Here is a 14,157-nt window from a genome sequence, read left to right as displayed (position 1 = left end):
AGGCACCGCTCACCTGGTTTGGGTCACTGTAGTCACACACCTTCAGCACTACGAGGCCTCCCTTCTCACTCGGGCGGCCCTGGGCCACCAGACACTTGTTGGTCTGAAGGTGATAGAGCTATAAAAGAAGAGATTGCTCCAAACATGGTACGTATGGATGGACAGAGAAGAAACATGAAAATACTATTTCAAAGGTATGGATTTGCAATGTCCTAAAAAGAGAAGCATTTTTTATTACTGAATTCTGGTTTCAGCACATAGGATCATCACAGCAGACTTCAAGGTTACGGGCAATTTTAACAACATATGCAGGTGGTGTCAAGTAGAAATTGCACCTAAAGATACAAGATTGCTCGCCTGCTCCAGGGGAGAAAGGAAATCAGATTCACCATCTCTGCACTAAAGAACCTGAAGACGGCACTGAGAACCAGACACAGGAAGTGGAAGCAGCCAGCACCTAGTTAGATACGCACGCACGCCTGCGTGGAGATAAACACAAACGGTACACGCCACAGCAACTGCCAAGACGGTTTACATCCGAGTGGCTTGTCTAGGCAGAGTGGTCAGTGCTTGCTTAGTTGCTCAGCCATGTTCAACTCTTTGCAACCCTATGGACGGTAGCCCACCAGGCTCCTCTGTCCATGGGATTCTCCAGACAAGAATACTGGAGTGGGTTGCCATACCCTTCTCCAGGGGATCTTCCTGACCCAGGGATCGAACCAGGGTCCTCCCTCATTGCAGGCGGATTCTTTACCAGCTGACCTAGCAGGGAAGCCCAAAGTGATCAGTTTGAACGTTAAATGTGATTACATACGCAAGGCAGTAACAACAGGGATTTCAACTATATGGTATGCACCCATTTTTACTTAAAGGGAAAGTACATAGTAATAAACATTGCGATGACTTTTATAAGGTAGAGAGAACAAAACAGGAGAAAGCTCCAGGTTTCATTCCAGCCACTGAAGAGCTGCCGACACTGAAAGAGCCCAGGGCACGGGGCATGCAGTCTGCAGTCACACCACGCCGGGACCCGAGCCGCCAGTTTTCACTTCCCATCTGCAGCAGCCCCATTTCTCCTTTCAGCTTCCTTTCTGGACTCTGCCAAATGAATTTTACACTCACGTACAATGTCTTTATTTGTGTCTTCACATTTATAGCCTCTTGGAAGCTAGCACATAGCTTAGAGAATATGCTGTGTTTTCTCTAACACTGACCGGTAAGGGATCTTAATATAAACATCAAAGATACTAAATATACCTGAAAAGCAAGCTAAGGCTATCCTTAAATATTCTATGAAGTATACAATGTTTATTTTATTAGACACCATTTACTGAAACACTATGATACAATCACTTTCTTACCCTTCCGCGCTGAAGGACTTTGGGGCGTTTTGGCCCCCTGTTGATAAAGATGGGTTGCTGGGGTTTGACATTGGGCCCAGATATCTGCATCTCCGGGTAAATGTTATCCAAATACCATTTAAATGATTTACAATCCAGCTTCTTCCTTAATTCAACACGCTCACTGATGTTTCCATAATTTCTGGTTCTCAGATCAGGTCTTAAGGAAAAATACTGCTCCTGAATTTAAAAAAAAAAAAAAAAAAGGTAAGTGAATGGGTTTTTTGGTCGCCTCAGTAAAGTCATTAGAGAGGAAACACTGAAAGCTGTGTACGGCAGGAGAGGAAGCAGGGGCTGAGCCCGGGCAGCAGCGGAGGAGGAGCCTGGCTCTGCAGGAGTCCTAAGAGCTCAGAGAGCGGAGCCGCTCATTACCTCTCACAGACGAGACACTTGGAAAAGTTAAAAAGGAGTCACAATAAAAAAACTGAGTGAAAGCCTGGGTGAAGAGAAAAGAGACCCAGAGAGAAGCAGCCGGCACCCCGTCCCCAGGGTTGAGCGGCTGTCTGCAGCCTTTCCGAGGCCGGGCCTCACCTTGTATTCATCCAGCCACACGTGCGCCAGCCGCAGGGAGTTGTGCGTCATGGTGTCCTGGCCCTCGGGGGACCCGTAGGGCCGCCTTTTCCGGAAAATGTGTCCAACTCTAGAGCAAGGGATGATGAACAGCTTACCCCCACACATCCAGATCTGGTCGGAAGCAGAACACGTGTTAATAGTGCCCACGGTACTGCGGGGTCAACACGCGGCTTTCCTGAGATTAACTTCTATTAAACAGGTGTCTGAGACCCTGCAAGGGGTCTTAGCAGAATAAAGTCAGAGTACGTATTTTAAAATTATCTGTCTTTAAACCCTAAAAACACTGCAGCATTCTTTTACTCTCCTGTGTCTAAAACTGTCTTCCCAGACATGAGGTCTTGACAGATCAAGGAAGCGGACCTTCAGGACTTAGGGACAAAGAATGCTAATCAATCCTCTAATCTCAGTTTCACACATACTTTCTCATAAATACACACATTTTTAGAAAAACATGATTTTATAAAAAATACAGAGTGAAGAGTCAGAAGATCTTAGTTCTGGTCTAAATTTTGCCCTTGACTGAGTCACTTTAGTTATTTTAATTTTTATGAGATTCAGTTACCTTATCTACAAAGTAAGACTAATAATATCTATTACAACTCACAACTTGCAAATTGTAAAGATTACGTAAGAAAAACTGGGATCAATACACTTGCAAAGATACAAAACGACATATACAAGGTATTACGGTATCTGAATGGGGATCCTGAGACACACCAGGAAATGTGAACGAGAGCAAGAAATCCGCATTCTGTCCCTTGCCCTCTTTCTGCCTTTTCCAAAGCTCGCGTCCTAACCACGAGCTGAGCTCCCTGAGCCACAGACCCCACCCACGGCCGTCATCTTTCCAGCCTCAGCAATGAGCGAAGAGATTCTGAAGGGTGGATTTCCTCTCTAGGTTGGCGGAATCTGTGTACAAAGGATTCAGCAGTCTATGCGGGGGCGAGTATAATTGATCATGTCAACTGGGCTGCTCCCGAAAGTAAGCAGGAGCTATTAATAAAATTCTCCAGGAGACGGGTGTAAACAAGGGTGATCTCGGGCAGTCAGGAAAATATGATGACCAGAACTGTATATATATCCTAGGTCATCAAATAAGATTAATGGACAAAGGGAAAACAAAACTCTAGAGTCAATGCACACAAAGACCTCTTAATTTATACCACCTATCACTTTAAAATTCTTGTAAACATAAGGCTTCTCAGAGGCTTTTGCTATTTTGAATGGTATTATCTACATCATAAATTATGGTGAAATAGTTAAGATAGAGAATTTACAGAAAACATGGGCTCACAGATGAAAATTACATTTCACTGCAGTTAATTAACATACAAACAAAAATTTACCCGAAATGATATTTCTAAATTTTCTCCTCCCCAGATATCCATGCCACCATCATACTGTCCAAGTTCACTGAAATAGTTTCTGTTCATGGCAAACAACCCTCCAGCCATTGTAGGTGACCTAGAAAAGGAAGACAGTTACTGCACCAATTCTACAGTCAGTCATCTATTTGTTTTTTTTAAAAATTCAGTGCAGTTTTAGAACATTACTAATAAAAACTCATGTCACCAACTCAATGAACATGAGTTTGAGCAAGCTCCCGGAGATGGTGAAGGACAGGGAAGCCTGGGGGGGTGCAGTCCACGGGGTCAGAGTCGGACACGACTGAGTGACTGAACGACGACGAGAAACTAGATTATTCTGAAATGTTTAATTCATGAGGGAAGAGCTGGGCTGCCTAATTCTCTAGATCGTGAGAGCTGGCAAGTGAAGGCTACTTTTCTAAGCATCACAAGTCCTTTGTTTTTTTACTTATGACTATGGTTGACAGAAATCCACCTGAACTGTTTAACTTCTGTTGACAGCCCAGAGCCCCTGGGATAAAAACTGGGCTCCAGGGCCTGACAAGAAGAGACCAGACAACACCACACTCTGACCTGGACGCGCGTGGTGGACCAGTGGTGCTCGAGCAGACGCTTCACTAAGTGTGGGGCATTTTCAGTGGTCACAGCTCAGGGGGACAGGTGCTGCTAAATATCCTGAGATGCACAAGCGAGCCCCCCATCCCTGCCCCCGCCAAGAAGAACCATCTGGCCCCGAAGGTCAATCCTGCCACAGCAGAGAAACCCTGTGTTTGTGAGAATCTGATGCAGACTGGCTCCCACAGAGACTCCAGCCTGGATTTCAGTCGTCTCACTTCCTGGAACTCTGCACCAGGAGTCATGGAGTCTAGTCCTGAGCTACTTCTCAGAGAGACGCAATATTCTCTGCAGGAGAAAACTGCCCCTGTATGAATGTATTTCTATCATTTTTCATATACAGTGTCTGCCATTAGAAATAAACAAGCAAACTAACAAATAACCAGGCAATCAAGAAGATAAATCACACGAAAGTAAAAAAGAGAAACCATCTAAAACAGAAACACATGGGCAGGGGTTTCAGGTAACAGAGTCCTATCAGGCAGAGACCAACAACTGCTCAACACGTTCAAGCATAAAAGATAAGACTGAGAATTTGGCAGATAATTAGATGCTATCAATAAACCAAACTTATGCATATCTGAAAAACACTTCAGACAGTTTCAGAAAAAAAATGTAAGCAGCCGATGAAAAGAGATTGCCTTAAAAAGAAACAAAAATAAGACAGTTGTTGACATCTCACCAGAAACAGAAGCCAGAAAGTTCTTCAACAACACCTTCAAAGCCCCAAGCATGCATCTGCCAATCTAGAGCTGGATATCAAGTAAAATTACTTTGCAAAATAATGATGAAACAAAGACATTTTCAGAAAAGGAGTAATCTCACCTGAAGTTTCAGCAAAAACAAACACTAAAATGTGTCCTTCAGTCAGAATGGAAATAAATCCTAGGGGGAAGCTTGCAGATGCAGAAAGGATAAAAGGGAAGTACATGCTGCTGCCGAGTCGCTCAGTCGTGTCCGACCCTGCGCGACCCCAGAGACGGCAGCCCACCAGGCTCCCCCGTCCCTGGGACTCTCCAGGCAAGAACCCTGGAGTGGGTTGCCACTTCCTTCTCCAATGCATGAAAGTGAAAAGTGAGAGTGAAGTCGCTCAGTCATGTCCGACTCTTAGTGACCCCATGGACTGCAGCCCACCAGGCTCCTCCATCCATGGGACTTTCCAGGCAAGAGTACTGGAGTGGGGTGCCATTGCCTTCTCCGGGGAATTATAATAGCTGCTGCTGCTGCTAAGTCGCTTCAGTCATGTCCAATTCTGTGCGACCCCATAGACAGCAGCCCACCAGGCTCCCCTGTCCCTGGGATTCTCCAGGCAAGAACCCTGGAGTGGGTTGCCATTTCCTTCTCCAATGCATGAAAGTGAAGTGAAGCTGAAGTCACTCAATCGTGTCTGACTCTTCACGACCCCATGGACTGCAGCCTACCAGGCTCCTCCGTCCATGGGACTTTCCAGGCAAGAATACTGGAATGGGGACTATATAGCTAAACCTAAATAAATAACACCTGCATAAAAAGTGGCTTGTGGGGTTAAACATACACACCCATATTCAACACAACCTGAGGCGGGTAACTGGGTCAGGAGGAACATTCTGAGATCCTTGCTCTGTCTGGAGAAAGTACCAATTTATATTACACTTTGATAAGTCATGGATGAGGTTATATTCTCTAAGGTACCCACTCACTAAGAACAGTACATAAGAATGTATATAATGTCTAATAACGGGTGGCCATTGGGAACAGAATAATAAATCGGAACTCAGACCAAAAGGGCAGAGAGAAAAGAATACAGAACAGATAGAAAGCAAAGAGTACCACTGTAATCATAAACACAAAAATATAGGTGATATTACTGAATGGAATCAAGCCCAATGAAAACAAAGTTTCCCACACTGGTTTAGAAACAAAAGTAACTATATCTGCTTCCTGGAACACATAAATATAAGATCACAGGAAGGCTAACCACAGAAAGGAAGAGAAGTTATCTAATTAAATACTAACGGAAACAAGCTGGGACAGGCATATTAAAGCACATTAATGTCAGACTATACGGTGAGAGTTCCACTATTCTACAAGTATACAGTGCAAGACGATTCATAATGAAACACCGTTTTCATTCACCAGAAGATACATTAATTCTAAACTGTCGTGCATCTATTAACATGGCCTCAAAATATATGAAGAAAATAGATAAACAACTACCAGGAGAAACACACAACTGTAGTGGGAATTAACACACCATTTAAACAACTGATAGAACATATAAGTTTTTAGAAAGAGTATTTACAATAAACTTGACCCAACAGATGCTGAATCCCATCTTGACAGCTGCAGAAAATACAGATTCTGACCACAGTGTAAGCTAGGATTAAAAACGACTACAAAATCTCTATATGCCTGTAAAATAATAAATGTACTGCCAAATAAACTATAGGTCAGAAAAAATACAACAAGGAAGACATTTTTAAATAAATGACAATTTAAAATGATATGTCACAATTTGTGGGATGCAGCTAAGGCTATGATTAGAAGGAAACTAACAATCTTTATATAAGGCTAAAAATTTTAAAAATCTAAAGATACAACTCAAGAAGTTAGCAACCTTGCTAACCATTCAGAGAAGGGTGCCACGTGATGCTGTCAAAAGTCAGAACAAAAAACTTTTTTTTTTTTAAGTATCAAAAAGAACCAATACAGAAACAAAATAACCACAGTGCAACAGGAGAGAGGGGGCCTGGAGCGGTGTGAAGCTCACCAAGTCTTCCTTCTCCCAGCAGAGCAGGCCTGAACTTGGTGTGATGTTGGAAAGAGGACTACACGTACCGTTTCCAGTTCAGGAAGTAACCAGAAGACCAGAAAATAAAACCGGTTAAAAGGAACTGCCTCTGGGGGGCAGGACTGAGAAAGGGGGCAGGGGTAGAGCTGGTTACTTCTCATCCTAAATTGTTCTACAACTGTGATATGTTATTGTGAATGCATGTTTTCGATTTAAAATGATATAAAAATTAAACACACACCCGTGAAGACGATGAAGACAGTGACCGCTGCACTGAAACGACAGAATACGGAGAGGAGTCTGGGGAGCCGCTGCCTTGCCCTGGCGAAGGAGCGCTCACAGAGGGTCGGCACTTGCCTGCCTCCAGTCCCAGAACGGAAGGGCGCAGGCGGGGACACACACGGTGCCCATGGGCAGCCCTGCTCTCCCGAGGGGCGCTCGTTACCAGACTCCCATCTGCAGGGCCAGGAGCGGAGGCGGGCAGAGCACCACACTGAACGCCCTGGCAGGAAGAAGAGCTGCCAGCCTGTGGAGACACAAGAGCACTGAGAGCTGGGGGCGTCTCCACGGGCTTCCCAGAAAACTGCCGCAAAGTCTAAGAGCAGAGGACACCCCACCCTGCCAGGAACTCAGGTCAGCAACCTGAGCTGGCCGGGCCTCCATCAGCCTCCCCTCCAAGCCAGCTTCACATCAAAGGAAGCTGGCAAGTACCCGAAGGCCAGCTGAGGAGCCAGTGGCATTCCAGTGGGAGGTGTGGGCAAAGTGTTCTCGACTACAAGCAAAGACAGGCATGCCTATGACTGGGCAGCTTCACTCCTGCAAACCAGAAGCCATGAAGCAGAATGCTGACAACAGCTTTGACAAAATTCAATACCCATTTATGATAAAATTCTCCAGAAAGGAGGCACAGAAGGAACCTACCGCAACATAATAAAGGCACAGCAAACATTATTCTCAGTGGCGAAAAACAAAGTATTTAAGATCAGGTACAGGACAAGGCCGCCCACTCGCCACTATTATTCAACATAGCTTTGGAAGTCCTACCCACGGCAATCAGAGAAGAAAAAGAAATAAAAGGAATCCTGATTGGAAAAGAAGAAGTAAAATTCTCAGTCTGCACATCACATGATACTACACATAGAAAACTCTAAAGATTCCACCAGAAAATTATTAGAGCTGATCAATGGATATAGTGAAGTCACAGGGTACAAAATCAAAGCACAGAAACCCCTGCATTCTTACATACTAACACTGAGAAATTAGAGAAGTTAAGGAAACAATCCTGTTCACCACTGCAACAAAAAGAATAAAATAGCTAGGAATAAACCTACTTAAAGAGACAAGTATATATAGTTTTCTGTATACAGTTTATACAATATACAAGTTTAAACTATTTACAAGTATATAGTTACAGAAAACGATAAAACATTGATGAAAGAAACCAAAGACAACAACCAGTTGAAGAAATATACCATGTTCTTGGACTGGAAGAATCAGTGTTGTGAAAATGACTATACTACCCAAAGCAATCTACAGATTCAATGCAATTTCTATCAAACTAACAATGGTATTTGTCACAGAACTATTAATAATAGAACAAAAAATTTCACAATTTGTATGGAAACACAAAAGACCGCAAACAGCCAAAGCAATCTTGAGGGAAAAAACAGATCTGGAGGAATCAACCTTTCTGACTTCAGACTACACTACAAAGCTACAGTCACCAAGACAGTATGGTATCAGCACAAAACCAGAAATACAGCTCAATGGGACAGGACAGAAAGCTCAGAGATAAACCCATGCACCTATGGGCACCTTATCTTTGATAGAGGAGGCAAGAACAATGAAGAAAGCCTCTTCAAAAAGTGGGGCTGGGAAAACTGGACAGCTACATGTAAAAGAATGAAACTAGAACACTTCTAACACCATACACGAAAGTAAACTAAAAATGGACTAAAGGCTTAAATGTAAAGTGAAAGTGAAGTTGCTCGGTCATGTCCAACTCTTTGGGACCCCATGGACTTTAGCCAACCAGGCTCCTCCATCCTTGGGATTTTCCAGGCAAGAATACTGGAGTGGGTTGCCACTTAAGCCAGAAACTATAAAGCTCTTAGAGGAAAACATATGCAGTACAGCTTTGACATAAATGACGGCCAGATCCTCTTTGACCCACCTCCTAGAGTAATGGAAATAAAAACAAAAACAAACAAATGGGGTCTAATTAAACTGAAAAGCTTTTACACAGCAAAGGAAACAAGTAAAAGACAAGTCTCAGTGAAAGGGGAAAAAAGACAACCCTCAGAATGGGAGAAAATAATTGCAAATGAAACAACTGACAAAAGATTAATCTCCAAAATACACAAGCAGCTCATAACAGCTCGGTATCAGAAAAACAGCCTAATCAAATAATGGGCAGAAGACCTAAACAGACATTTCTCCAAAGACATACAGATGGCCAATAAATGAAAAGATGCTCAACATCACTAACTATTAGAGAAATGCACATCAAAACTGCAATGAAGTATCACTTCACACCAGTCAGAACGGCCATCATCCAAAAAGCTACAAACGATAAATACTGCAGAGTGTTGAGAAAAGGGAGCCATCCTACACTACTGGTAGGAACGTAAACTGATACAGCCATTACGGAGAACGGTATGGAGAGTCCTTAAAAAACCAGGAATAAACCCACCATATGACCCAGCAATCCCGCTACTGGGCATACACCCTGAGAAAGCTGCAACTCCCCAGTGCTCACTGCAGCACGTCTACAATAGCCAGGACAGTGGGAGCAACCAAGATGCCCATCCAGACGGGTGAATGGGTGAAGGAGATGGGGTACATGTGCCCAGCGGGCCACGGAAAGAACGGAGTTGAGTCAGCTCCAGCGGTGGATGAGCCTAGAGCCTGTTATACAGAGTGCAGTCAGTCAGAAAAGCAAAGAGATATTAAAATACACGCACAAAAGTACATTTATCTCCATATAGTGTGTGTGTATATATATAGTGGAGGACAGAGGAGCCTACCGTGATGCAGTCCATGGGGTCACAAAGAGTTGGACATGACTTGGTGCCTGAACAACAACATGGAATCCAGAACAATGGTACTGATGGACCCAAGTGCAGGAAAGGAACTGGGGACGCGGTGTAGAGAACGGACTTGCGGATACAGTGGGGAAGGAGAGCGTGGAATGAATGAAGACAGCAGCATCGACAGGCGCTCCATCATGTGTAAAACAGACAGCTGGCGAGAAGCTGCTGTAGAACGCGGCGAGCGCAGCCTGGCACTCTGATGACGTAGAGGGGTGGGATGGGAGGGGGGAGGGAGGATACGTGGATAATTATGGCTGAGCTGCGTTGTTGTATGGCAGAAACCAACACAACAGTGGAAAGCAACTTTCCTCCAATTAAAAAATACATTAAAAAGAATGCTGACAACAGTAGTGTGTATAAGGTGGGGGAAAAAAAAACAATTGAAAACAACCCAACTGCCCCACCAACAGTAACTGGATAAATGTTATGATATGTTAATATAGTAATTATAAAAAGCAATGAAAATGATTCAACTACAGCCATGTAATGCACCACAGAGGCTTTTAAAGCAATGTGACTAAAAGCAAGATGAATCACAGCTTCATTTTCATGAAGTCTGAGAGCAGGGAAAACGGCACTAAATTACCATTTAGTCACACATCGGTGGTGAAACTACAGGAGAGCAAGGAAACGAGGAGGGTCAGGGCAGTGATGCCTCTGCGGACCAGGCCAGGGGCTGTGGCCAGGAGGAGGTACAGAGGGCATGTGGGCGCTATTTCTCGATACAGGCGGGAGTTTCACAGGTGTTCATATAATCATTTATTAAATTGTAGGCATATATATTTACACACACAGATGTGTACTTTTTTACATATGCTATTTTTTACAATAAAAAACTTCTTTAAAGAAAGAAGACCCAAGACCTTTAAAAAGTATACATACAGATAAACATGAGATTGACATGAGAAATTTAGAACAAAAAACAAATAAGAAATAACATATAGGAGCAGATTTATAACATTCGAGAATATGGATGAAAACTGAAAATAATTCACATACTATGACTCTGTGTGGGGCGTCCCTTGTGGCTCAGGCGGTAAAGAATCTGCCTGCAGTGCAGGAGACCTGGCTTCGATTCCTGGGTGGGGAAGATCCCCTGGAGAGGGAAGTGGCACCCACTCCAGTATCCTTGCCTGGAGAAACCCATGGAGAGAGGAGCCTGGCGGGTACAGTTCACGGGGTTGCAGGAGCCGGACATGCCTGAGGGACTAAACCACCACCACGGCTTTGTGTACTGCTGGTGGGAATCCATCCTAAAATCCTAACTGCAGTTATGTACTAAATGCTCTTCACAGCACCATCACACCAGCAAAGAACTGGAGATGTGTTATGACCAACGCAGTAACCATGGGGTCTGGTAAAAACAACACAGGGGGTCCCTCCAGGCGGTCTGACACAATTATCCCAGGATATTGTTGACTTCTCCTGCCTTTCTCACTGAGATATAAATCCTGAGAGCATGGACAATTCCTTATCCATAAATCTTTCCTTAGGTCTTGGCAGAGTACATAAAATTCAGCAAGCACTAAAAAAATTTGTCACGGACAAACAAGCCAACACTTGTGCTTTCTGCAAAGCTTTGAGCATGTTTTCTCTTCGGGGAACTTTTCCAACAGACAGGAGAAAGCTTACTTTATGGGTGCAGTCGCTCCCTCCGGTCCCCCGAGCTCAGAAAGCGGGACGAGGTCCCACTTGAAGTGCAGCCCCCAGTTGAAGCCGCCCCGCACCACCGGGGACGAGCTGTAGGCCAGCGTGTCGGCGCTGATGATGTCGATCACCGGGCACACGACGGTCCGCCGGTCCTCCCGGATGGCGGCCAGCAAGGGCTGCAGCCACAGCACGTTCACCTCACAGTGGCTGTCCAGGAACACCAGGACTTCTCCTGCGGAGGCAAGCCACAGAGGCCCTGGGGTCAGCGCCACTCGAGATTCAAGAGTGGCCCCCAGCTCCAGAGAGAACACCTGTGCAGCCGGGAAAGCTGACCGCCACCCTTCCAGCCCCAGCTACCGACTCGGTCCTGGGAGTCCGTTAGGCAGCAAATCCTGCTTCAAGGGTGCTGCCACGACTGAAGAACATAGACCATAAAAGCAAGTCTTGAGAAAAGTTACAGACAATTCATATTCTCCTCAGTAAAAAAAAAAAAAAAAAAGACTCTGAGTCTCAAAGAACAATCCAGTTCTCTGACAGCCAGGTATGGAGCAGTGCAATAGGCGTGGTCAGCTGTGTCTATTTTTATTACAATTATTGTAATGGATATATCTGAATTTACTATGTAACAGGTCCCTGCCTCAGCAAACCGAGGCTAGAGAACGTAGCTCACTCATAAACGTGACCTGTTACTGACTGTTTCGACAACACAGGATTCTCAGGAGAAGGGCATGCGGCCACCGCATGGCTCCCTGCTCCCGTGGATCCGCCACTCGACAGCCACGTGACCATCTCGCCCTCCGTTTCCCACATTTCCTTTCTAATTCCCTGTCTCATGGGCTACAGGATACACTTTTCTTCTCGTCAGTAAAACAAAAATCGTGAGGATTTTCTCATGCATTTTTAACTCTGCTTGATAAACATGAGCAGGAGTGAGGGTTTCTTTGATAACTTAATGGTTATTCCTGAACCCCTGAGAAACTTAGAATCTCATCATCAGACAGACAGCATTATTATTATTCCAAAGCTTATCTATGAAATAAATGTACTGATATAGATTTTACATGGATTTCATAAAGCAACCAACACATCCTATTTCAATTAACAGCAGCAGAACCTCCGGCAAGAAAGTCCTCCAGTATGACGGTGACTTGGCCGAGTCCTTCCGTGCCTGTGAACAACCTTCATGAGGTCACCAGGCGTCATTTAATACAGAAAGGCAAACTGTTCAACCTCTTATCAAGGTTCCTTTAAGGGGAAAATTTACTAATAGGTTTTAATTTGAAAAATATTACTTTTTCTATAAAAGTCAGTTTAACTAAATGAAGGAAGGTAATACATGGTCACACTGAACCTGAGACCGATTTCCCCAAAACTTTTTTTTGACAGATCCCAAACTATATTTGAACAAGAACCAAGACAACAAAAAGAAAAAAACTAGATGACAACGGCTGCCTGAAAAATAAAAGCTTGCAGTAACAATGTACTGGGAAAGTGCAGTGTTCTGTGACACAATCTTGCCATACCCCACAAACACCCTCGTTTCCTATCTGGTGCCTTCTGTAAGTCAAAACAGCCAAGTCAGACAGTCTTTCTTTGACTAGAACTCTACAGAAGAAAAACCATAAGCCCTGAATTCAACCTGCATATGACTGTGGACTGGATGGAGGGGAGCTCCGTCTCATTTTTTGTTAACTGCTTCTGTTCACTGCAGGTGTAAGACAAAGGAGGGAAGAAGGAAGACTGTACAAATGAAGTCACAAATAAACCCCGCAAACGGGACAGGGGGTGTTCAGGAGAGGTGGAGGCAGACAGCAGCACCAGCCACCGAGAACCCCAGGGACCCATCATCCTGAGGAGGGCAGTGTATGGGAAGGCAGATTTTCTCACCATGAGGGGATGCCCCACCAAAGTTTCCGAATTCCACAGTCATCTTCATGATTCTTTTTTTGGAGGGGGGGGGCCATATTTCCAGGTACTACATGAAATATTAGATACCTAATATTTTTAAACAAATTCATTTAACTTAAATAAATGTATTTTAAAAAGGAAAAGCTTTTATCCAGATCATAAATGAAAATTACCAGCACCAACCTTCCATAGAGATAAACAAATCTGAACCGATACGACGGAGCTGAAGAGAAGCAGAGAAGCAGACCAGTGAGGACCCCAGAGCTCGCCTTCCTGGGGCCTGGGCTTTGGGACAACGGGGCCTGGTTACAACGGGGCTCCATTAGGGAAAGGCCGTTCCCAAACTGCACAAGCCTCATCTCTCCTGCCGCTACTGCCCACTAAAACTCCACTTGTCACAGACCGGTGCGGAATCATGAGGGCGGAGAACAGAGCTCTCATCACTCAAGAAGAGCCGGTGGGAAGTTCTACCTGTTGCATGGGCTGCTCCAATCATTCTTCCTCGAATCAAGCCCTCGCGCTTTGGATTTCTTATCACTTTGATTTTTCCAGGGAGGTATTTCTGGATGTATTCATCTAGTTCTCCTTTCAGATCATCTGAAAATTGAAGATTGTTCAGACCACATGAGACGCAGGCACAGGCACGTTAGAGACTCTAGAGCTGTGTCTGCTGCTCGCAACAAATGCTCAAGTAAACATTACAGAACCTTCTGCTTTATTGTAAAAGGAGAGCACAGCTTATCCTGAACGGAAGAAAAAGGAAGAGAATGAGGCGGAAGAGT

General features: G+C 44.4%; 1 protein-coding gene across 2 annotated transcripts in view; it reads right to left on the bottom strand.

Moving 5' to 3' along the window:
* The window catches only part of GALNT11 (polypeptide N-acetylgalactosaminyltransferase 11), a 53,846-nt gene that overhangs the window by 3,492 nt on the left and 36,197 nt on the right, over positions 1-14,157 (bottom strand). For both annotated transcript variants that reach the window (XM_040260125.1, XM_040260126.1), the window contains exons 5-10: positions 13,847-13,972; positions 11,450-11,699; positions 3,320-3,437; positions 1,932-2,084; positions 1,362-1,580; positions 14-118 (exon numbers count right to left, since the gene is read on the bottom strand). In XM_040260125.1, coding sequence (XP_040116059.1) covers positions 14-118; positions 1,362-1,580; positions 1,932-2,084; positions 3,320-3,437; positions 11,450-11,699; positions 13,847-13,972 — 971 coding nt within the window. The remainder of the gene's footprint in view (positions 1-13; positions 119-1,361; positions 1,581-1,931; positions 2,085-3,319; positions 3,438-11,449; positions 11,700-13,846; positions 13,973-14,157) is intronic.

Source organism: Oryx dammah, unplaced genomic scaffold (assembly GCF_014754425.2).
Source record: "Oryx dammah isolate SB20612 unplaced genomic scaffold, SCBI_Odam_1.1 HiC_scaffold_18, whole genome shotgun sequence".
Lineage (NCBI taxonomy): Eukaryota > Metazoa > Chordata > Mammalia > Artiodactyla > Bovidae > Oryx > Oryx dammah.
The sequence above is the reverse complement of the archived record's forward strand: the minus strand, read 5'-3'. Positions and strand labels throughout refer to the sequence as shown.